At 37.8% G+C, this 23905-nt stretch overlaps 1 protein-coding gene across 1 annotated transcript in view; it reads left to right on the top strand.

Moving 5' to 3' along the window:
- ddc (dopa decarboxylase) overlaps positions 1-18451 on the top strand; it is a 32933-nt gene extending 14482 nt beyond the window's left edge. Inside the window, exons 6-14 of the mRNA XM_041794379.1 lie at positions 1098-1241; positions 1751-1817; positions 2962-3056; positions 4657-4724; positions 6907-6983; positions 8748-8767; positions 8872-8970; positions 14204-14305; positions 14502-18451. Coding sequence (XP_041650313.1) covers positions 1098-1241; positions 1751-1817; positions 2962-3056; positions 4657-4724; positions 6907-6983; positions 8748-8767; positions 8872-8970; positions 14204-14305; positions 14502-14702 — 873 coding nt within the window. The 3' untranslated portion in view covers positions 14703-18451. The remainder of the gene's footprint in view (positions 1-1097; positions 1242-1750; positions 1818-2961; positions 3057-4656; positions 4725-6906; positions 6984-8747; positions 8768-8871; positions 8971-14203; positions 14306-14501) is intronic.
- The last annotated feature ends 5454 nt before the right edge of the window (positions 18452-23905 follow it).

The raw sequence follows: 23905 nt of genomic DNA, 5'->3' as shown, positions 1-23905 counted from the left end.
AGTTCGCACACCTTGGTAGTGGCGACGACATCATATGTTTTGTTGCTCTGATTTACCCGTAAAGATGTGACAGACAGAACGTTCATCCAGTCACCCTCTGAGTTTTTTTTTCAAAGGCTCTGCCCTTTCCCAAACACTGTATATCGAAGGTTTTCCAAGGCATTTTTATAAAAAATTTCATTTTAATCAGTATTTGTAATATTCATGTAAACATGACGACATCTGCAAAGTGTCTCACTCATTCAGCAGTGGTCTCCGTGAACTGTGAACTCTGAGGCTTACTTCAGTAACAGTGAGAGAGTTCTTCGGTGATTGAGTGAGACAGAGGGTCATGCTGGCTGTGGCTCTGATCGCGTTTAATAGCAGGCTGACTCTGTGATTGGGTTAGAGAGCCGCCCGAGGGCCTTGCAGACCTTTACAAGGAGGGCAGTTTGTGTGCTTTCTATTGAATAACACAGCCTTTTTATTGGGGTGTGCATGTCTGATGATTTGATATTTTCCTTTTTTTTGTATGTTTATCTTTTGAGCATGATCAGTAATGAATCAGTGAATCCAAGGGGAAAGGCTGATAACAGTACAGTGGTAATGGAAGATAAAATTAATCATCCACATGGGAGTAGTCTGTGTTGAGAATGAATCATTTAAAGCCTGTTTTCCAGCATTGACTGAAAAAAGTTGCTTTTGTAAGTCCTTAAGGGGTTTGAAACATTTGAATGAATATGCAAGAAATTTAATGGACTATAAATATGTGTTTTTATAATTATTCAACATAAAAAGACCAAGAGGAAGTTTGGAAGTTTGTTCCCATCCTAAATGGCTTATGCTGGACAAATGAATAGGCTATTTTACACTGTTACACATCAGTAAGACTGGATGTAAGGCTCAAAAAGTGACAGCTGTAAATTCTCAGCAACACCATTTCCTGCTTAGTATTGGAACTATGCTAATTGTGCACTCCCTCTCACATAACATAAATGTAAATTGAAAGAAATTCACTCAAACTAAATTTGGAGTAGTATATTTACTAGTTAACACAAAGAAAAAGGAGCGATATAAACAATTGCATCTACCATAAATGTTGCATCTTCTCTCCTTAGGCTCACTCCTCGGTGGAGCGTGCAGCCCTCATTGGAGGAGTAATGATGAGGAAGGTTCCTTCAGATGAAAACTACGCTGTCGTAGGAGCTGCACTTCAGAAGATGGTGGAGGAGGACAAAGCTGCTGGACTTATCCCTTTCTATGTAAAAAATCACAGGGTTAACACACAAAACAACAGAAACATCTCCAACATAAAGCATCTTCTAAACATCTTCTGTTGGATTGCATTTGCAGCACATGAAACCACACTCTCTCTCTCTGATACGATTAGGCCGTGTTGCTGCTCTGCACACCCTGAGGCCTCTGTTGAAGGATAACATTGTTTTTGTGGAACCTAATGTTTGTCTATGTGGTTAAGGACAATCATCTCTGTCTCATCTAGACCCACAGATCACTATCAGAGCACAGTCATCAGGAGGCTGCAGCAGTTCTGGATCATCCAGTCAAATCTAATGTCTGAATATATGATAATATAGATCTATCTGAATTTGAATAACAACAATTTGTTTCAATGGGTTCAGTAAATTTAGATTTCATCTTATCCTGAGAAATGATCAAGAGCCTCTGTGCTGTATTTGTGACAAAGAAAATAAGTAAACAACAGTTAAAAAATGTACATGTTGTTAATGGTTTGTGTGTTTGTGTCTTTCAGTTCTGTGCGACACTCGGTACTACTCCATCGTGTGCTTTTGATCACATCAGCGAGCTGGGGCCTTTATGTGAGTCAACAGGAAACAGATTGTAAAGTTCAGTTTGCTTTATAGCTTCAAAATAGATACTCTGATCAGTGGTATTTAACTGGTATTTTAAAGGTAAATTTAGCATAAAAGGGAAAACGATTCAACTTAATTTAAGTCATTATTGTTATTCTGCAAAAAAATGTTGAATAGTGTAGAAGAAGAAAAAAACAGTATCAAGAAACAACACAACAAAAATAGCACTCATGCATATAGTTTTAATAAAAACTATATTAGTCTAATGACACCAAAAAAATCTTACCAAAGACTCCATCATCACCTCTAGCAGGGTGATGGCCATATCAACTCCCTCCACTCTCCCCCTGCTGACTGGTTTGTTGCCTTAAATGGCATCCATATTTCTGAAACATTTCCAGTTCTTCTCATTGAAGCTACTGTGGTCTGGGATTTTTCTACATTTGCTCTAAATCTTGGGGTGCAGGTGGCCGTGTGGTTGCGTTGCGCCCCATGTAAGCAGGTGGTCTGCATTCATGTCATTCCCTACTCTCTCATCCCTGTTTCCTTCTCTCTCCACTGCCCCATCTCTCTAATAAAGGTGAAAAAGTCTCCCAAATAATCTTTAAATTTGGTCTGGCACTGCTCAGATGTCTGCATGAACCGCTCTATAGCCATCCTCTGTGAGACAAAAAGTCCTTAAAGGCTCTGGCTAGTTCCTTCTGCCACCTCCTCTTCACCAGTGATTTCTGAGGCTGGTTTCCAACAGGAAATGGAACTGCCAGAAAATACACTGACCTTCATGGCCCAAAGTGTATCTGCTGTGATCTATTGCTGGTCTTGCTTGCTTGTTGTGTTGTGAGAAAAGTGCAGATGCCATTCTGAGGTCTGCTGTAGTGCAAGAATGATCAGATCAGATCAGCGTGTACACAAGAAACTTCATCTTAGAGCCAGCAAAAATCCTACCATGTATGAAAATAAAACAAAAAAAAAATCTGAAAGTTTCTCAATCTTTAGGGAAAAAATTAAAGATCTGATGGAATGTTTGAAATTCCAAGCATGCATTTTATAAATCACTGATAGTAATTTTGCATCTTAACTTGTGAGTGATTTAATTTGTATTTTTTCCCCAAGAAATGAATGCATATTCTCTGATTTCTGTCTTTTCCAGGTAATAAGGAAAACATGTGGATGCACATTGATGCAGCGTATGCAGGAAGTGCTTTTATCTGCCCAGAGTTCAGACCTTTGCTGAATGGCGTTGAGGTGTGTAGACGGCACATTCATGTAGATAATATGTGACAGTATGACATTTTTCTTCTTCTAGATTTCTGAGATAGATACTTGGTGGTTTCAAAATGTGTTTATAAGAGTGAGCAAACACTCAAAGTGGTCACCCACCTGCTATAAGATCCACACTGCTGTTGAATGACAGGACAACCTGTTGTGTTCAATTGCCTGTGAAATATCTCCCTCATAACATCTATTGAAAGGAAACACTGACCGCATACTGATTATATCCAATCGTTCATTTCTGTTTGAAAATGGCAAAACGTTAATGTCAAGGAGGAAGCATGCGAGAGTGAGTAATAGGCCGAACAATCGTTGGCACCGTAGGAGAATCAATCCTCCTTTTGAGGCTCACCGAGGCAGCTGTTGCTCCCTGAGCTGTGCTGAGACGCTGAGATAAGGAGTCAGTAATTTCCTGAGGCAGCGTTAGACCTTTATATACCGCTGTTTATTAGACACACAAGTTCAAACAATGTTGGTGGCCAGCAGAGAAAACTGATTTGACTGTAGAAAGAACACTGTTTTTCATTTTTTATCCTGCTTATATTTAGTTGTAGAATTAGCTACAGATGTGTTAAGAACTTTTTTCCCCCTGATTTTAATGCATTTTTTTCCAGTCTTTACATTTTGCTGTATTTTTAATACAGTGGGAATCACAAGTTATCAAATTTAGACCAAAGTAATCTTCAATTGCATTTGCATACTGTTGAACTGGTTAATGACTTTGAAACATTAAGAGGTCATTACAAAATTATAAGTTGAGGACATGCAGGATGAACTTGGTCTTCTACAATGAGAGAACAGCAGCCCTGCCTCCAGATTGGTTGCTAGGATATGCATGATGGGTGAGCAGGCAACCAGCCCCCTTTGAATCAGTCTGCATGGCAACAGACAGCCAGGAGTCTGCCTCATATTGCCTCTCTATGCTGTGATATTGCATTGATGGTTTCAGAGAAAGGATATTACAAAAGATAGCGAACAATAAGATTGGAACAGATAAGAAAAGAGGTTAGTTTGTGTTTAAATAAACGCTGCCAGGAAAGACTGGATTTCTCTGGGAACAGGGAGCTTTTTGCTGCATGTACCTCTTTTGCATTTCAAATAAATTGTGCCTGCTTTAGTCGAGATGATGATGTTTGTGAAAAGGCTGAATCTGCATCAGGAATAGAGAATAAAGATGCCTTATGATGTGTTTCTGCAGTTATGTATTTTACAAACGGTTCCTATATGACATGAACATACACTCCCCTCCTAAAGTACAGGAACAGTGAGGCCAGTTCCTTTATTTCTGCTGAAGACTGAAAACATTAGGGTTGGACATCAGTAAATGAATATGAGACAAGAGATCAACATCTCATCTCGGACACACCTGGGCAACAAAACACACCTGTCAGTCACATGTTCCAATACTTTTGCTCATATAAAAATGGGTGGGTTTAGCCAAAAGGAGCTATCTTCTAAGTTGGCTTTTTTGTTGGAGTTAAAAATCAAGATTTTGTTGTTTCTTTAAAGTTGGTTTTGCATTATGTTTCCAGTCAGACACCAAAATCATACTAATTTTTTGTTTCTTGTTAAGTTTGCAGACTCTTTCAACTTCAACCCACATAAATGGCTTCTAATCAACTTTGACTGCTCTGCATTGTGGTAAGATTCTGCACTGTTCCCATGTTTTTCTGCTCTTTATCCATCAAAAATAGTACACTGTATGCATGACAAAAAACGGCTTAAAGCCAGATCATTTACCAGTTTACCTGTGAGTGACTCATGGTTCCCAGAAAGCTATAGTAGGTAGTTAGTGTCACCTCCAATCTCTCATCTATCTACACCTAAATCATTAGCAGAGTGAAAATACACCCACGCCTTCCAGCTGCTTCTTCTGTCAGCAGCAAACAAAAGGAAACATGCTCGGCACAAGACGGAGACAAAGGTGTTTGAAACCTGGACACATGTGGAGAGGAAATGGTTTTTAAAGCCTTTTTCCATCAGCTCAGTGTGTCACTACTGGCAGGACATCTGACACCTTTCAGTTCAAACCACCTATTATAAATACGTAATCCAAAAATAGACTCAGATACATGTCCCATTTGGTTATGAAGAAGACTGAAATTCAAATGTATGTTTATTTATGACTTATAAGCTCACTAAATAAATGAGAGACCTGATTAGTTCCTTTTTGTTGTCATTGATACCTCAGACTGCTGCAGTGGAGTAGGTGTTAATAATAACTACATTTGAATGTAAAAAGACAGAAGGATTACATTTTTTTGTTAAACTCTGCTTAAAAACATAAGAATTGCAAAGAGATCAGACGAATCACTTCATGTCTTTACAGCTGCTTTAACACATTTAAATGGAAATTTAATCTGAAAACTTTATATTATACGGAGCTCCTTAAAGGGCATGGGCTGATATAAAAGTTTCTGCTTAGTCTATAGTTTCTGGTGCTCTCAAGAAAACGCTGGATACACACGATTCTGACGATATGTCAGAATAATAAATATTATTTATTTATTTATTTATTTATTTATTTATTTTTTAATCAAGCTTGCTTTGCTAAATGCTGCCATGTTAAATATCATACACTTGAACTTTTAAAGAAAAGGTTGGGCTACCAAGAGTTAAAAGTCAAAAACCTGACCTGCAAAACCTAATCGCAAAACTTTTAATAAAGCAAAATAAACAGTGTACTTAGAGGAAAAAGCTTGTCCTCCTTGAAATACTGTAATGCAGCTTATGTAGCCAGGGCTAAAGTTGTGAGAGCAATGTTAACTATGTAGATAACATAGCAACATAGCTAATATATACATCTATAATCTATAGTTATGTAGCTAACCTAGCTAAAGCTAAAGCAAACCAAACTACATAAGCTACCCAAGATAATGCTATGTTTGTGAGCTTGACCCATTTTGGAATGCGAATAGTGGCTCACTTTAGCTTTGTTAGCTTTGGCTGAAGCTATCGTAGCTACATTGGCTCATGTGTTAAAACTCACTAGAAATAATTTTAGCTACTTCGCTAACAAAGCTATGTTAGCTTTACCTGAAGCTGAAGAAGCTAAAGAAAGCCACCATTCGTGTAACTACTATTACAAAGGGTCTATACAGAATTTAATTTCTGATTAGACCACTGACCTTTCTCTGTTTCATCTATGAAATGTTGCTTAGTCTGCAATGTTTTCAGTGTGGTCATTTCATGAATGCAACCATCAGACTTTGTTGATGAATAAGGTGGAATGAGATCTGCGGTCAGCAGCCAGATGCCCCTTGAAATTACAACCAAAATTTCCTAGAAATTTCTGCCACTCAAATGTTTTAAATGAAAAAGGTTGTAGTTTGGATATGGGAACTAGAAGTATGACTTAATAAACAGAACAAAACATGCATGTTGAAAAAGTTTATTGTTACAGAAACTTTGGGAGGACATGCTTGCATATATTTTATTCTACTCTGTTTCCTGTGATAATATGTTAATTTAGGTTGTTTTCTAGTGATCAATTTAACACGAGAAACATAGTAAAGGTAGCTAGCTCTATCTCAAAATAATGAGATAGAAAAGTTATGAATTTTAAAAAACAACCAAAATGTACTCATTATCATGGCAAAATGGAGTAAAAATAAAATGCATGGATGCATGCTCACTTAGAACTTCCATGCATCTTACTCTTTTCTTGCTACAATCTTTTGGGGGCCCACTTTTGGGTCCTGAACCATCAGTTGAGAACTGTTGATCTGAGATAAAATACTAACAAAAAAGTATTACATTAAAGAAATCATGACCTATACATCATATGTCATGTGGTGTAATGATTTTTTTTTCTTGTCTTCAGGGTGAAGAAGAGGGCCGACATCATTGGAGCCTTCAAGATGGAACCACTTTACCTAAAACATGAAAATCAGGAGTCAGGTAAAGTCATTACTCTTATGTGATTTCAAACAGTAAATACTGATCAGACACATTTTTGTGCTAAAGCCTAAAAAGTTTGGCCTATTTTATTGTTCATATCACAGTCAAGGCAGTGTGTGTTCTCCTTTGAGGGACATTTTCAGTCCAGCAATAGCTGGTCAATCTTTTTACAGTAAAAGTGATGATTTCAAGAATTGGTTTTAAGGTTTTAGGTAAAGAAGCACCTACAGGATCAATTTATAATACGGTGCCTATAAAAAGTATTTACCTCATGGATGTTTTCCTGTTTTATTGATTTTACAAATCAACAATGGTCAATAAAATTTGGCTTTCTTTGACAAAAAATAAATAAATTACAAAATGTTTTAATGTCAAAACAAAAACAGATTTCTCTGCACACAAAGGTCTATTAAATAAAAATATGTTATATGAAATTAATGACTGCATAAATAATTACCCCCTTCTAGTCAGTATTTAGTAGATGCACCTTTGGCTGCAATCACAGAACTGAGTCTGTGTAGCAGGGTCTAAAACAGGCTTGCACAACAGGACACTGCAATTTCACTCCATTCTTCTTTGCAAAACTGCTCTGTCAAGGTGCACGGGGATCAGCTCTTTTAAAGTCCAGCTACAAATTCTCTTGGATTGAGTTCTGGTCTTTGACTCGGTCACTCCAGAACTTTCACCTTGTTGTCTTGAAACCATTTCTGTGTAGCTTTTGTTGCATACTTCTTGTCTTTGTTTTGCTGGAAAATAAATCTACATCCAAGACATAGCTCTCTTGCAGACTGAATAAGATAGTCCTCCAGGATTTTCCTATATTTTCCACATCCATGTTACTGTCTATCTTTACAAGCCCTCCAGGGCTGGCTGCCAAGAAGTACCCCCACAGCATGATGCTGTGTGTTTGTGGTGTTGTGCAGTGTTTGGTGTTTGCCAAACATAGCGTCTTGTCTGAGAGCCAAAAAGCTCCATTTTTGTCTCATCAGACCAAAGAACTTTCTGCCACTTGATCACTGAATCTCCCACATGCCTTTTGGCCAACTTTAGTCGACATCTCAATTATGATTTCCTTAATGCTCCATTTTAAACCTGTATACAATTCTATTAAAATTAAATAATATTGATACCCATTCCAAGCTTCTTTAATGTTTTTGTAGATATCAGACTTGACAACTCATGGTACTTTTCCTGATCTTCTGGTTGAGAGACAACCAGCTCTACTACTGAGCTACATACTGTAGATAGTAAAATTTCACAAACTTATTCTTCCCCTTAAATCTCCCGTGATATGATTTAGTGTCTTTGCAGATGAGTCTGAAGCTTCTGTTAATGCTGGTGTACAGCTCTCAGCCTGCAGATGGGATCAGATCTGCTCTATAATTTGTCTGACAGACAAGCAGACGACACAAAAGACAACCAGTGTTTGCCTCCCTCCTCACTGCAGCACCTTACAAAAGCCCTAGCTCACACAATCCGGACTCTTCAATCTAATTAGAGGTTATTAGCAGCAGCTAACACAGGGATCCTTTCTGAAGAGATGAGCTATCTGTAGCTAATAGTGCGTGTGGACTGACAGTGCTGTGATCATTTAGATATGGTGGGTGGGCTGATGAAGGCAACACCTGGACAACAGAGCTAAATCCAAAACACAGCAACGACTAACAATAAGAGAAGAATTTACACACGAGCAGTGTCAGACATCCCACCTTTTAAAATGTATCAGTGTGACTTTTTTTTTTAAAGTTTTTTTCTTTTCAACAGGTCTGGTCACAGATTACAGGGTAAGATGTCATTATTGATGCACTACAACTTGAAGAAAGTTAGGTAATGCTGGTGAACATAGTCTAGGTATAATGGCCTATTCCCTTCTTCTTCTGTCTCACAGCATTGGCAGATTCCTCTTGGAAGAAGATTTCGCTCTCTTAAAATGTGGTTTGTTTTCCGAATGTATGGACTCTCAGGCATGCAGGCTCATATACGCAAGGTAGGAATCAGACTTCACTGGTTGCTTTCAGTCTTCATGTAACTTTACTCCTGAATTCCTGGTTCAAATTCTAAAAAAAAGATCAATTTTAGTCCATACACATGATAGCCTACTGGGTGTCTTCAGGTAGAACTCCTCTTCTGGAAACCTACAAAACGCTGGTTGTGATCTCTTAACACAATTAACACAAATTCCATAAAATGGTGGTTCTCAACTGGTGAGTTTGGACTGAAAACTGTATTGCAGGGCTGCAAATATACTATATTGCGAAAAGTGTTCATTCACCCATCCACATAATGTAAATCAGGTGTTCCAATCACTCCATGGCCACAGGTGTATAAAATCAAGCACCTAGGCATGCAGACTGTTTCTACAAACATTTGTGAAAGAATGGGTTGCTCTCAGGAGCTCAGTGAATTCCAGCGTGGTACTGTGATAGGATGCCGCCTGTGCTGTTGATGAAGGATGCAGGATTAGATGGGAAGTAGACTTCTGAGAAGCTGGACCAGGACACCAGTGAGGTGGCTTGAAGGAGGAGACTTAGGTACGCAGAATAAGAAGAGCATAAGATGAGGATCTGCACAAGATGCTGATGAACTGAATGGGGGCGGCTGGGATGGAGGAGGGTTGTAGCGTCGACACTGAAGCGACAGGCAGAGTGATAATGCTGCTGGCTTGGCCAGGACACTCTTGAAAAAGAGATTTTTTAATCTCAGGGAGGTTTTCTGCTGGTTAAATAAATGTTAAATAAATAAATAAATAAAAAATAATTGACAGGAGGTTGTGGCAGAATCTGATTAGGCTTACTACTTAAGAGAGTGAGTGAACTCCCATAGTCAGGTGATTGCCAGGGCGGGAAGAGAGAAAGAATGGAAGCTGTGAGAGATACACTATATTGCCAAAAGTATTCACTCACCTGCCTTTACTTGCATATGAACTTCAGTGACATCCAGTTCTCTTTAGATAAACTGATCTTCATAATGATGGTCTTTTATTTTTTTTCTAGATCATAAAGAGGTATTCATGTAATTCAGTTTACTAACCATTTAATAACCAGCTAAAACTCCTCACGAATGAAAAACATTATAGTGGTACTGTTTGGTGTTTTGCTGTTTTTATAAAGATGTTCATTAAGGTTTCATGTTTATGTTTGTGTGTTGGTGATATTTTCACAAAATAGGTGTCATGTCAGTGATGCAATCCCATTGTGTTAGCAACTTAATCCAAGACCTGACCTACTTATTAGGCTAGTAAACGGCTGAAAGGTTAGCACAGCTAGCTAACTAGCTAACAGCAGTGATAAGTCTATTTTCTTAATTTGCTTGTCTTTGTATTTTATTCCTGCTCAATATTCCACTCCTGTCAGAAAAAAAAACCCTTCTAACATCACATATTCCTGCTCTTTATAGTAAATGCCACCCCTTTCCTCTGTCTCCCAACCCCCCACCTCCTCACCCCGGCTAATCCTCCTTACCACTGAAGTCTCCTCAGTGCCTTCATCTCTGCCTCCATCAGCACATCCTGTCAGTCATTCATGTCTGGATTGTTTCTTCTTTTTATAGAAACATTTTCCTTCATTTCTCCTCCTCCCCCTGCCCATCCTCTCCTCCTCCAAGTCTCCTCTCTATGCCTCACCCTTGCATGCCCCCCCGTGCTCCTCTTCCTCCCTCCAGTCTGCTCTGTCAATCAAATGAGCCTGGTTTATGTTTACTCTGTTTTAAATGACGCGGCAGCAGAGGGATTGATCCCTGCAGCCATAACCCATGACGTATTACTCTGCTGTGCATCCTGTCTTCTAGATTTGATTAGGCAGTTTGAGTCTTTGCTTTTGGTCCAGTGTAGAGCAGAGTTAAACTTTATCTTTACATGTAAATACAGCAAGTACTGGTTCAAGGCGTTCTATTCTAGCCAAGACCATCCATAACGGGGGATGAAGGAGAGAGCTTTCTGGGGTCCAACCAAATTGGGGGCCAGTGTAGGTCAGGAAAATCATGGTCCACTGTAAAGTCATGATAAGGATATTTTATTTTTTAACCTGAATAATGACCAATCTTACAGAGCAGAAAAGAAGGGAATTTTATGCTGTAGTAAAATATAGGCTTTTAAAAAAATATAAACTCTTTTCTTAAAACAGAATTACCGTTTTATCGGTGATGTTGACAATGTGGATGGGCACACAGAACTAAATGCTTAGATAAGTAATGTCAGACTTCATAGCAAGGCCATAATGCACACAGACAGGATGCCAGAAAAAAAGGAGAGAAAACTTACACAACAAACTTAAACAACTTAAATGGAAAACAATTACACAATTATGAAAAATGCAAATGTAGGTTAACAGTGGCAAAAACCCCAGCAAAAATCTGATAAAAGTGCTAAAAAAGTGGCAAAAATGGGTGAAAAGTTGCATAAACTGGTAAAAAGTGGTAGAACAGGTTGAAAAGTGAAAATGGGCAGAAAGCAGTAACAATGGGTAAAAAGTGGTAAAACCAAACAGAAAGCGACAAATATGTGGTTAAAGTGGCAAATTTGGGTAAAAGCAGCAAAAATGTGCTAAAAGTGTCAATAAGAAATGGGTGAAAAGTGGAAAAAAGATGGCAAAAGATGGCAAAAACGGAATAACAGTACAGACTTTTTATGTGGGTGCAGCCCAGTCAGACATCAGAGTTAAGAGTCATTCTGCCACTTCTGCAGCAGGGAGTTAATGCTGTCTGAAATCAAACACTCTAACTCACTGATAAGTTCAGGTACATGTAATTCTGGGCCTTTTACAGTGCAGCCCTGCCATGCTTGAATGACCACAGCAGGAATAGATACAAACAGCATTGAGATATTATACTATTGGTCAGGAAACTTACTGTACATAACATAAAATAACGTACATGTTAACGTTTTAAAGCTCCCCCTAAACGTCTCATTTGAGGCTTTCATGGTAGCTTGTGTCCTTTTCAGTGGAGCTGAGCTTCCCTTAGCTTCCCTACAAATTAAACTACGTTTGGGTATAATGTACCTCAGCACATCTGTGCTCGTAGGTGATTGTGTGTTCGCTCAGTAGAGAGATTGATGCAGGCCGTCTTTGATAATCAGTCTTGGACTGTGTTGATCAATTGATGGATAAAATATTAAAACTCAAAAGGCCATGAAATGTTGGCTGTGTCTTTAATCAAAGTTGTAAAGCAACTGTAGACAGCTGTACAAACACAAACATATGACACAAGAGTGTGATTCATTTGTGATTGATTTTTTTGATACGCTATTTTTGGTGTCACCAATGAATGGAAGTTAGCTTGTTATTTTGGCAGCCTTTTTCATTACTGATAGTAACTATAGAGCATTCCTGATCTTTATGAGCACAAATACTTAAAGCCCATGTGGCACCCTGTTGTGTTGAAAATGAAGACAATGCTGTTCCTGCAGTTCCTCCAGTATTCCACTTAGCATTAACTTCTAAAGATCTCTGAATCATGTTACATACTGAATAGGAATGAAAAACAGGACATTGATGGTCAACCAGTTGTCTGTCTAGAGCAGTGTTCAGCATGAAGTGTGTGCATTTAGTATCTCAGTGACCTTTTTGAAACATTTCACCAAAGAAGCATGTTTGATCACATAGTGCCTTTTGAATTAAAGAAGAAACATGATGACATAAAAAATGAAAAATAGAGACAATTTCATGGCTATTTACTCCTGATTTGAATTTGTTTGAACTTTCTTCTGACCAGGATGTGTTCTGTTCATTAGTTTGATCTTTTCATTTGGTTATTGATAGTTACAATCATTGTCAAGGGGTGGCATTTTCGGGTTTTGAGAGCTTCAGACTGATCTCAGGAGAAGTCCTTGTATGTGTATAGCAGACAGCATTGTACCTAGCACTGATACAACACTGCCATCTAGTGAAAAGATTACATATTACAGCCTCTGTAGGAATTTGCATAAAGTCTTTACTTGTAGAATCTGTGGGCTATTTAGACTATAAAACAGCTAAAAGCAGACATTTTAAAGATCATTCTTGGATACTTCATACCATCAACTTTAAGTAATTGTTCATCAAATGTATGCTTCGCTCTTTAAAGCTTGTGTGAGGAGTTTGGTGTTGGTTATGAAATGGACTAAATTATAATTACAAGTGGGTCAAAAGTTGCTGTTCATTCATTTTCCAGGTAGTCCAAAGAAACATGTCTCTCATATTGTGCTATATGAAATTTTAAATACTGTATATGGACAAAAGTATTCAGCCACCTGACCACTGACCCCACAGGGACTGTAATGACATTGTTTTCAAATCCATGTACTTTAAACTGGAGTTGCCCTCCTTTGTGCTGCTGTAACAGCCTCCACTCTTTTTTGAAAGTTTTTCACAAGATTTTGAAGCATTTCTGTGGGAATGCGTACCCATTCATCCTGACGAGAAGTTATGAGGTCAGGCACTGATGTTGGACGAGAAGGCCTGGCTCAATATCTCTGTTCCAGTTCATCTCAAGGGAGCTTGATGGGTTTGGGGTTAGAGCCCTGTGTGGGCCAGTCAAGTTCTTCCACACTGAACTCATCAATCCATGTCTTTAGTCCTTGCTTTGGGCGCTGGGGCGCAGTCATGCTGGAATGGAAAAGGGCCTTCCTCAAACTGCTGGCACAAAATTGGAAGCATTGCATTGTCTAAAATGCCTTGGTATGTTGATGCATTAAGCTTGGCCTTGGGTGGAGATAAAGCACCTAGCTCAAACCCTGAAAAACCATCCAGTACCATTATCCCTCTTCCGCCAAACCCAGACTTGCCCATCTGACTGCCAAACAGAGAAGTGTGATTTGCAACTACACAGAGCACGTTTCCAATGCTCCACAGTCCAGTGTCGGTGTGTTTTACACCACTCCATCCGACACTTGGCATTGTACTTGGTGATGTAAGGCTTGCATGCAGCTGCATGGCCATGGAAACTTTGTTTTTGTGCTTACATTTGTGCCAGTGGAAGTTTGGAGGTCTTCTATGGAACCAGCAAAGCGTTGGCGACTTCTGACCCTGCTCTGTGACTTTACTTGGTCTTCTGCTTTGTGGCTGATATGCTGTTGTTCCTAAATGCTTCATCCAGCAAGGATGAAATTTCTCACACTGTCTTATTGCAAAGGTGGCATCTATCACAGTACCACACACTGAGCTCTTCAGAACAACCCATATTGTATCACAAATGTTTGTGAATGAAGACTATATGGCTAGATTTTTTATTTTGTTTTTTTACAGCAAGTGGCCCTGGCTAAGGAGTTTGAGAGTCTGGTACGAGCAGATCAGAGATTTGAGATCTGTGCTGAGGTCATCATGGGACTAGTATGCTTCAGACTCAAGGTAACAACATTTATTATTCTAGACGTGTACATTGATAATATGAAAAAAGACCACTCCCGATGGCGATTGGGAAACAAAATAGAAACATACTGTGACCAGTAGTGTGATTTGAGTTAACTGAAGTATCTAATGAATTTCATGGCCTTTTCAATTCTAAAAGTTTCAGCAGTAATATTTCCTTTCTTCATCCTCTTAGGGCTCCAATGAGCTGAACCAGAACTTGCTGAAAAGGATCACTAAAAACAGAGAGATCCACCTCGTGCCTTGCCAGCTTTCCGGCCGCTTTGTCCTACGCTTCGCCATCTGTGCACGCACTACTGAGTCACGTCATATCCAACACGCATGGCGGCACATCACACAGATGACCTTTGAGCTTTTGCAGGAGCCCAGTCATTGACAAAACAGGTCTGACTTCTTAATGATCACCAAAGTTAGGACGGAGATTTCTTGATGCTGTTGTTAAATGTCGTAAAGGGAAAGACCCGTGATTTTACTGCTCTCTCCATAGGTATTTTCTGTTTGCAGGCTTGTCAAAAACAAGTTGATGATGGAGGAAATATAAACCCCACTTCCTGAACAGTTGGGATGTAAAATGTGAATAAAAACACGATTTGCAAAGGAATGCAAATTAATTGATTTGCTAATAAACTTAGATTTAATTGAATACAGCACAAAGAATAGATATGTAATGTTAAAACTGAGCAACTTGATTGTTTTTGTGAAAATACACACACACATTATGAATTTGATACCTGAAATTTTCAAAAAAGTAGGGACAGCAGCATATTTACCTGTTCTTCATCACAACATTGTAAACATCTGAGGACTGAAGACACTAACCATATTTTGCACTTGATAATTGGCCATTCATTTTCAATGGTAGACAGGTTACGATCGCAGGCAGGCCAGTCAAATACCCTCATTATTTTAATGTGAAGCCATGCTGTTGTGACTCTTGCAGTAAGTAGCTTGGCATTGTCTTGCTGAAATAAGCAGGGGCATCCTTGAAAAAGATGTTGTCTGTATGCAATCATATGTTGATCCAAAACCTGTCAGTACCTCTCAGCATTATTGGTGCCTTCATGGATGTGCAAGTGACCCATGCCATGGGCACTAATACACCCCTAGACCATCACAGATGTTGACTTTTGAACTTTGTCTTGGTAACAGTCTGGATGGTCCTTTTTTAGTCTGCAGAACTCAACAGATGTTGTTTCCAAAAGCCATTTGTAAAGTGGTTCTGTCAGATCACATTTTTCTTCTTTAGGCCAGTCCATCTCTCTCTCAAGTTGGCAGCACAGGATGTTGTTGATGGTTTTACTGTTCATGGTAGTCTTAACTTAGATTTATAAATGCAGCAATGCACTGTGTAAACTGACAACGATTTTTTGAAGTGTTTCTGTCTCTCACAGAATAATGCTGGTTGTTATTGCAGCATTGCCTGTGGGGTTGAAGGTCATTCAATGTCGACAGCTTGGTCGCTCACAGGAGCAGGGTGCAAAAACCTCAGAGGTAGAGTGGGACAGTGCGAGCCTAGCTAGCACAAAGAAACAAAGACAATGAGGTTTATCAGCTCACCAATAAATATCTCATCTTTGTGCCTTATTCAGATGAATTTAGGTTAAAAGGATTTTAAAATCACTGTGTTCTGTATTTATTTACATTTTACACAACATCCCAACCTTTTTTGAATTGGGTTTAAAATTTACAGCATATGAGAATAATGAGAAAGAAAAAAACATGTCAGAGATTCTGAATATTACTTTTCTGAATTATTCAATGACAGAGTGAGACTGTAATATTTCGTCCTCAGAGAACCAGCCCTCTTCTGCAGATTCATCTCTACTGTCTTTGCTGCTTCTGTGTCTTTATTTAAATTATTTTTGCTGGGTTAGCTATGTGGTTTTAGGGTAATTTTTTTATTTCTGCAATGAATGTATTGCACATTGTGTGTGTAACAAAATCTGAGCCAATGTGCGGCTTCTTTTTTGTGGTTATTTCAAGTGAGACATGGAGGACATGAATGACAAAGTTTGATTTCTCACATTACTCAATGTATGTTGTATCAATGGCTTTATAAATGTAATGTTTAAGGATGTTCTCTGATCAGGTTAAATCCCTTGTGAAAGTGCATTAACCCTCCATATCAGTCTGGACATTTTTGTCCAAAAGGGTCAGTTTTTCACTTTTATTTTGTGATAATTTTGTCTGTGTCTTTGTGAATGGCACGTTTTTTTTTTTTTGTAGGAAGGTTTTTGTCTTGATAGATTTTTAAAATCCAAATTTTTTTTTTCAAGGGCCTAAAGTTTACTTTGTTCAAACTACCCTAGTAAGCCATTCGTGGACAAACATGTCAGCTGTGAAAAACATGAACAAAAAAATAGTTACATTTTTTTCTCATTTGTAATTTTTTATTATTTTGACAATAACGACCAAATATTTGAACATTTTGCTGATTTTTACCCTTTTTGGTGCCAGTTTGACTACAAACTAACAAACTGTCTTTTTTCAAGCATAGTAGCATATAGATGTGTCAGATAAGTCTGACATATCCAGACTAGAGAATAATTTTTTTGTTTGTGATTTTCATTACTGTGACACCATGTATGAAAACTGGCATTTAAAGGGTTAAAATACTGAAAATAATTGAATATTTGGTAGATTTAATTAGGACTGAAGTTGACTGAAAGATCAGATTTTTTAAAAAGTTGAAAATATGAATCTGTATTACTTTATTACATTTTTTGTAAGTGGACATTTTTGTCCATAAATGGCTAAGGAATAAAGTTTTTAATTGGATACTACACAATCTATTTTGTTGCCTATCCTTTACTAGCCAGAACTATGCTTGAAAAAAACAAAAACAAACAAACAAACAAAAACAAACAAAAACAAACAAACAAACAAAAAAAAAAAAACAACACCTGCCTTTTATTTTGTAGAAAACAACTCATTTTCTAAATTTTTTATATTTCTGATTTTTTTTTAAGATAAAGAACAATTATGACCTCTTGTTGTCAATCTGGCATTTTAAAACTTAAAACCCCTAAACTTTCTAATACTTAGCAGCTTTGGTCAGGGCTGAGGTTAAAAAAAAGAATTCATAAAAAAAATGGGGTAAAATATTTTTATTTATTTTTTATTCAGTGTTTTTCACAGTGACATTTTTGTCCATGAATGGCTTTTTAGGGTAGTTCTTAAATGATACTGGAGGGTTAAATAATTCATGACCTCATTAACAAAAATATATTTATTTCATTTATGATGGCAGGAATGTACATATATTTTTGTTTTTTCCTTTGTACACATCTATTAAATTTATAAAGTGTCATACACACAAGAGTGTAATTTGAACAAACAGTAGCACAAGACAATCACTTGTCTGTAAACAGGACAAGAAAAAGACGTGCTACTTTATGGAGGACACAGAGCCATTTATTGTAATTATAATTATAGATAATAAAAGAATAATTTATTTATGGTATGACAGAGGCCTTTGCCGTCCAACCATTTTAATTTTCACTTCATATTTCATGTAATTCTGGTTGAGATCTTGGCTTATCCCATCAATTAACTTGAGATAAAAATACAGGCTCATCAGTGATGAGTTAAAAGAGTAAAATTAATTTTGCTAACTTAAACAAATGAGTTTTAAAGATTGAGATCTCAAAAATATAAATGAAATTAAAAAATGTTTTTTTTTTTTTCAGTCTGTCTAATATGTACTGGTTGGTGTCCTTTAAGGGCTTCCATACAATTCCATCATGTTAAGTTGTATTTCATGAAAAAGACAATAGTTTAAATAAAAAAATATTTTATTTCTCAGTTCATTATTAGTATCAGTTTTAACACTGTCTATTAACCATCTATTAACTGTCTTGTGAAAGTCTTTACACCCTCAAAATCACTTTCTTTAGCATAAAGCCCCAAAGTTTAACAGAGATTCCAATGACGAACAAATGTATGTAAAACACCTTCATTATAGTCTCCTGTCTGTCACCATCCACAGAACATCTATTTCACTTTGGTGTGTGTATCTGTGATCATGTATGATATGTAATGTCACTAAACGGTGTTGTAAATTCCTCTAATTTTGTCAGTCAGCTTCCTGATCAATATGTTCTGCTTGGCTGTGTGTTGCATGGATTGTGAAAGGTTTATTTTAATAAAGTCTATTGCAGTATACACATGGTGTTTGTGTCTGTTTTTTTTTTTTTTTTTTTTTTTTTTTATTCAGAGGACTTTTTATTCAGAGGACTTTTAGATAAAAGTTGTGAAATTGTTGGGTATGTTTGATGTTATGTTCCTCAGCACATAACTAGAGGAGTGGTTAACATGCTGCCTGATATAATCTGCCTGTCCGTCTACGGCAGTGCTCTCAATTATAGTTGACAGGCGTGGACACACACAACTAACCATCATGCTGTGCTGCTCAGCCTCTGAACATCCTAATCCCTGAGGACAAAGGCTGGAGTTCTATAAATAAACCACAAACAGAAAAGGTTTGGCTCATGGGAAGTCCATCTAAAATCAAACTTATTGTTGCAGATGGTTAGTCATCATTTTTTGCACATTTTAAGACTGAGTGAACATGATTTGGTCATTATCAGGGGATTAAAATGTTAAATCCAGGTTCAGTGGGGAAAAAAATACTGTGAAGATTTTTTAGATTTTTAATCTGCAGTGATGGTTAATATTTATAGTATTTTTTTATTTGGTGCACCCACAGACTTAAGAGCCCTTTACCTTTTGGGTGGCAGACAGTGGCATGCCAAACTTGATCAAACATGTCAAAGAGACTCCATGCATGTAAAATTTAAATTATACAATGCGATTATTTTCATATTTGCATCCTGTTGTCAGAATAAACCCATATTCTATTTACAAAAGAACATAACATACCCGATGTTGAAACTCAGACATTTTACTATTTCATAAAAAAAAAGCTAATTTTGAATTTGATGGCAGCAACACATTGCAAAAAAGTAGGTAGACAGGGCCATGCTTACCATTGTGTAGCATTTCCTCTTCTTTTAATAACAGTCTGTAAACATCTGGGAGATGAGACCAGTTGCTGAAGTTATGGGAGAGGGATGCTGTCCCATTCTTGTCTAATGTAGGATTCTAGCTATTCAACAGCCCTGGGTCATCTTTGCCATTTTTGTTGCTCTAAAATGTCTTTATACTTTACAGCATTGATAGTGCCTTTACAGATGAGTAAGCTGCCCTCGCCATCAGAGAGGCAGGCTTTTGAACTGTACGCTGATAACAAGCTGGATGTTTCCTCTCCCCTTTAGTCTGCAGGACATAGTGTCTGTGTTTTCCAAAAAGAATTTCAAACTTGTTATTCATCTGACCACAGAACAGTTTTCCATTTTGTCTATGTCCATTTCAAATGAGTTTGGGCCCAGAGAGGACTTCTTCTTTAGATGATACAGCTTTAACTTTGATGTGTAGACAGCACCCCAGCTCTTTTAGAACTGGGGTTGTACAAGTACTAATGCAGGCTCTGTTATCATTATCAGCTGACTAATAATAAATGAGTTATAATCTAGTGTGGTCCATCTTTTTTCAGTTAACAAACTGCTGATGCTGTACAGAAACTGGAGGTGCTGAAGTGTCCAATCAGTGAATCATATCGTACATGAGGGCGTGTCTGTTAGTAAAAGCTGCTCCCATGTATCCTCACTTGCAGCACCTTAGAATTTTACCTCCTCTCATCTCAATACGTTCTCCTCTATTCATTAACAAGAGCTTTGGGACCAGATTGAAGATTGTAGGTCTAGTTCAATGAAACAGACTAAAGAAATCCTCTAAACAGGCCTAACCATGCCTGGCATCAAAGATCAGATATGAGGACCCTTTCAAAGGCAGACAGCTTGTGGCCAGAATGTGGAGGTATATTCTGACTGAATCTAAATAAGTATCATCCATCTGTTTTTCCAGGCAGGTTTTTCTGTCCAGGTTTTGACAGGGGGAATTTTGATAGTTGTAGGAGAAAAAAAGGAGGAATAACTGACCTTATTAATCCCGTAACTACCCTCTACTGACCGCTTAATTACTTATAGGAAAATAGTTGTTTGCCACTGTTACTGATGCCTGAGATCAAGTAACAACTGCATCATGACATAAAGCACTGAAAGGGTTAAATCAGAGGTGTCAAATAAATCAGTCTGAACTGCTGTCACTGTGTGCAGTGATGCAACAGCACCCTCTGCTGTTCATATAGGAAAGTCTTGGGAAAAGATTTCAGAGATTTTGGTTTTATGGGGATCCAGTGACTCCATTTGTCTGCTCCTCTACGAGGGACCAACAGGAAAAAAACAAAAAGAAATACCAATTATCAAATGATCTGTTTTGAGATAGCTAGTCAGCTGATATGTACTTTTTCTAAATTATCATAGCAGTAAAAAGATCAGATCCTGAGCACACAGATTTTATACATCACCAGTTTTGGGTGTTAACTCTTTAGAGTTCACAGTTACACCTTCCACCTTTTCTCATTTTCTCACTTCACAGAACACGTTTCCGCTGTAGTCTACACTCCAGTGTTGGCGTGCTTTACAGCTGACACTTGCTGTTGGACGTGGTGATGTGAGATTTGCATGCAGCTGCCTGGCCATGTAAACTCATGAAGCTCCCGCCATGTAGCTTTTGTTCTTACATTAATGTTGGTGGAAGTTAATAACTCTTTACCCCAGACACAGAGAGCACTGGCAACTTTTAGCTGTTGTTGACCCCCACTGTGATTTTAGGACTTAATATCTGACATTCAATACAATAAAGTTTTTTCAAATGAGAGGGGATTTTTGTTAACCCCAAATAGTCCCATACAGTGCAACATGCTGATACAACTTAAAGGGCAAATACCAAAAATGTTTTCATTACACAGATGTGCAGAGATCTGGTTCCTCTCTTTCTCTGTGGCACAGTTAAATCATAAATGATTAATGGCATAATAAACTTTTATTGCTGTAAACGAGTCGTGCTTTTTTTAAGGCGACACCTTTGCCCTCTAGCAAATGTTTTCCCTTCGGTTTAATGGATGTGCTCCTCCCTCATACCTGTTGCCACTTTGTTCCTGGTTTTGCTCTCAGCTGAGAGAGAAGTAGGACACCTCATAACCTGTTGCACTTTCTCTTGTTCTTTGTTAAGATGTGGTGTTAAAACTTTAACTTAGAGAATTTACCTTCACAACATTTACTTCTGACAAAGTGCCAATTCCACTTCCAATATTTCAACAATGAGATGCGTACAAAGTGTTAGAAGAAAAAGTGATGCAATATGTAAGCATGCTCCTGTCCCAGCTTTTTTGAAACATGCTGCAGACATAAAAATATATGTCTACCAATTAAATATGTTGCCTTGGTGTTGAGTTTGTTCAAATTGTTTCACTCTATTCTGTTGTATTTCACAATTTACAACATCCCAGCTTTTTTGAAAATAGGCTTTGTAATTTCAGGTGACATATTACATTCTTGTAGGTAAATAATGCCTGGTTTTTGTAATTTTTTTCCCTTTATAATGTGCTGTACATTTTAACAGAGGACTGCATGCATGATTTTATTTTGAAGCAATGCTGTTGCAGAATGAGGCTTTACATTGTGTTTCTGAAAAAATATGTCATCTGGATGAAAGAATAAGTTTCTCCAAAATCTGTACGTACCTCTTGGTATTAATGGTGCCATTACAGAAGTGCAAGTGACCCATGGGCACTAATACATTTTCACCTCTTTTATGTATCCTTGAATAATCACATACCAGAGCATCAGAGCTAAACAGAGTCCCCATCAAAGTGTGCATTATTTATGCATAATTCACATGATTACTTAATCATATTGATAAAAAAAGCAAATAAATGGAGCGATGTCTACTGGCTAGTTTGGCTTTCAACAAGGTTTAGGAGTGTGTTTATGGGAATTTTTGACCATTCTTCTAGAAGCGCATTTGTGAGGTCACACACTGATGTTGGATGAGAAGGCCTGGCTCTCAGTCTCAGCATGGAATTGTCCAAATTCTCTTGATATGCTGAAGCATTCAGAGTTCCTTTCACTGGAACAAAGGGGCCAAGCCCAGCTCCTGAAAAACAACCCCACACCATAATCCCCCTCCACCAAACTTTACACTTGGCACAACACAGTCAGACAAGTACCGTTCTCCTGGCAACCTCCAAACCCAGACTCGTCCATCAAATTGCCAGATGGAGAAGGGCGATTCGTCACTCCAGAGAACGCATCTCCACTGCTCTAGTGCTCTTGTTGCACAGACGGCATCCTATCACAGTACCACGCTGGAATTCACTGAGCTCCTGAGAGCGACCCATTCTTTCACAAATGTTTGTAGAAACAGTCTGCATGCCTAGGTGTTTGATTTTATACACCTGTGGCCATGGAAGTGATTGGAACACCTGATTTCAATTATTTGGATGGGTGAGTAAATACTTCTGGCAATATCCTTCCTTTTGGCACTCTAATCCCATGTTTAGCAATTGTTGCCATTATTTTAGACTCTTTGACATAGCTGTCCTTTTGCATACCTCCCTAAAGGCTGCACAGGCCTGCCTCCTCTCGACAAAGCAGTGAGTATCAGCCCTTCTAAGCTTCTCCTTTACACGTGTATGCAGTATTTTCTGATGAAAAAACATCTCATCTTGTTTTTTTTAACCAGCCAAATGCTCTTTGTAATTATTTGTGGCATTCATTAAAAAATAGGCTCTTTCTTTGGCTTAATGTCATTCTTTTTGTACTCCACCATCCCCTCATTAATTCAGTTACGGGCATTAAAAACTTAAATGAGCTAAGCTATCTTATGCATTAGCTCAATGTTCATGGTCAGAAATGTAAAGATATGATACCTGGCATTTTACTTAAACACTCAGTTAATGGTAAATAGATTACATATGATTGCCAAATCTGATTTTTATCTTCTGTCCACATGGATCAACTGGACTGTAATGATGTTTTAAAAGCTAATCTTAATTTAAGATTTGAGTAAAACTCAAAGTTATTTTTTTAAAGCATTGCTCTACAATTTAGTTATCTATATTTCTTCCTTTATAAGACTTTTATCATACAATTTTAGAAAACAAATATCTAAAGTATGTTAGCAGTGTTTTTAATTGTCTCTTCAGTTGCATTATGTGACCACAGAGTGGCGCTATTACACATCCTTCTTTGAAGTGGACTATCACATCGTCCATCCAGTGACAGCTACACAGTTGTCACTGGTTGACCTACATCCAAAAATATGCTGTTGATACTGATACCAGCAATTACACATCTACATGACCTGCCCTTTGCTTGGCCACTACCTCTTTGAGTCAAAAATACAGTTGTGCACTATGTAAAGACACAGTTACTATTTTTATGTGTTACGGTAGGACTTCACTGTCTCCATTAGATCGTATGGCCGTCGTCAAGCAGCTTATGAAAGTCAAAAAATATTTCATCATGCTGAACGTTTCAGGATGACAAGAAACCAAAGCCAAACAAGAAGCAAGTATATCCTTCTTGTAACATAATCATATCTTATTTTCAGGGACATCTTTTTATCTTCAGTGTTTTCTGTCTACTTTTGCAGTAATTTTTTATTAGCTTATAA

This window comes from Cheilinus undulatus, linkage group 8 (assembly GCF_018320785.1).
Source record: "Cheilinus undulatus linkage group 8, ASM1832078v1, whole genome shotgun sequence".
Classification (NCBI taxonomy): domain Eukaryota; kingdom Metazoa; phylum Chordata; class Actinopteri; order Labriformes; family Labridae; genus Cheilinus; species Cheilinus undulatus.
The sequence above is the reverse complement of the archived record's forward strand: the minus strand, read 5'-3'. Positions and strand labels throughout refer to the sequence as shown.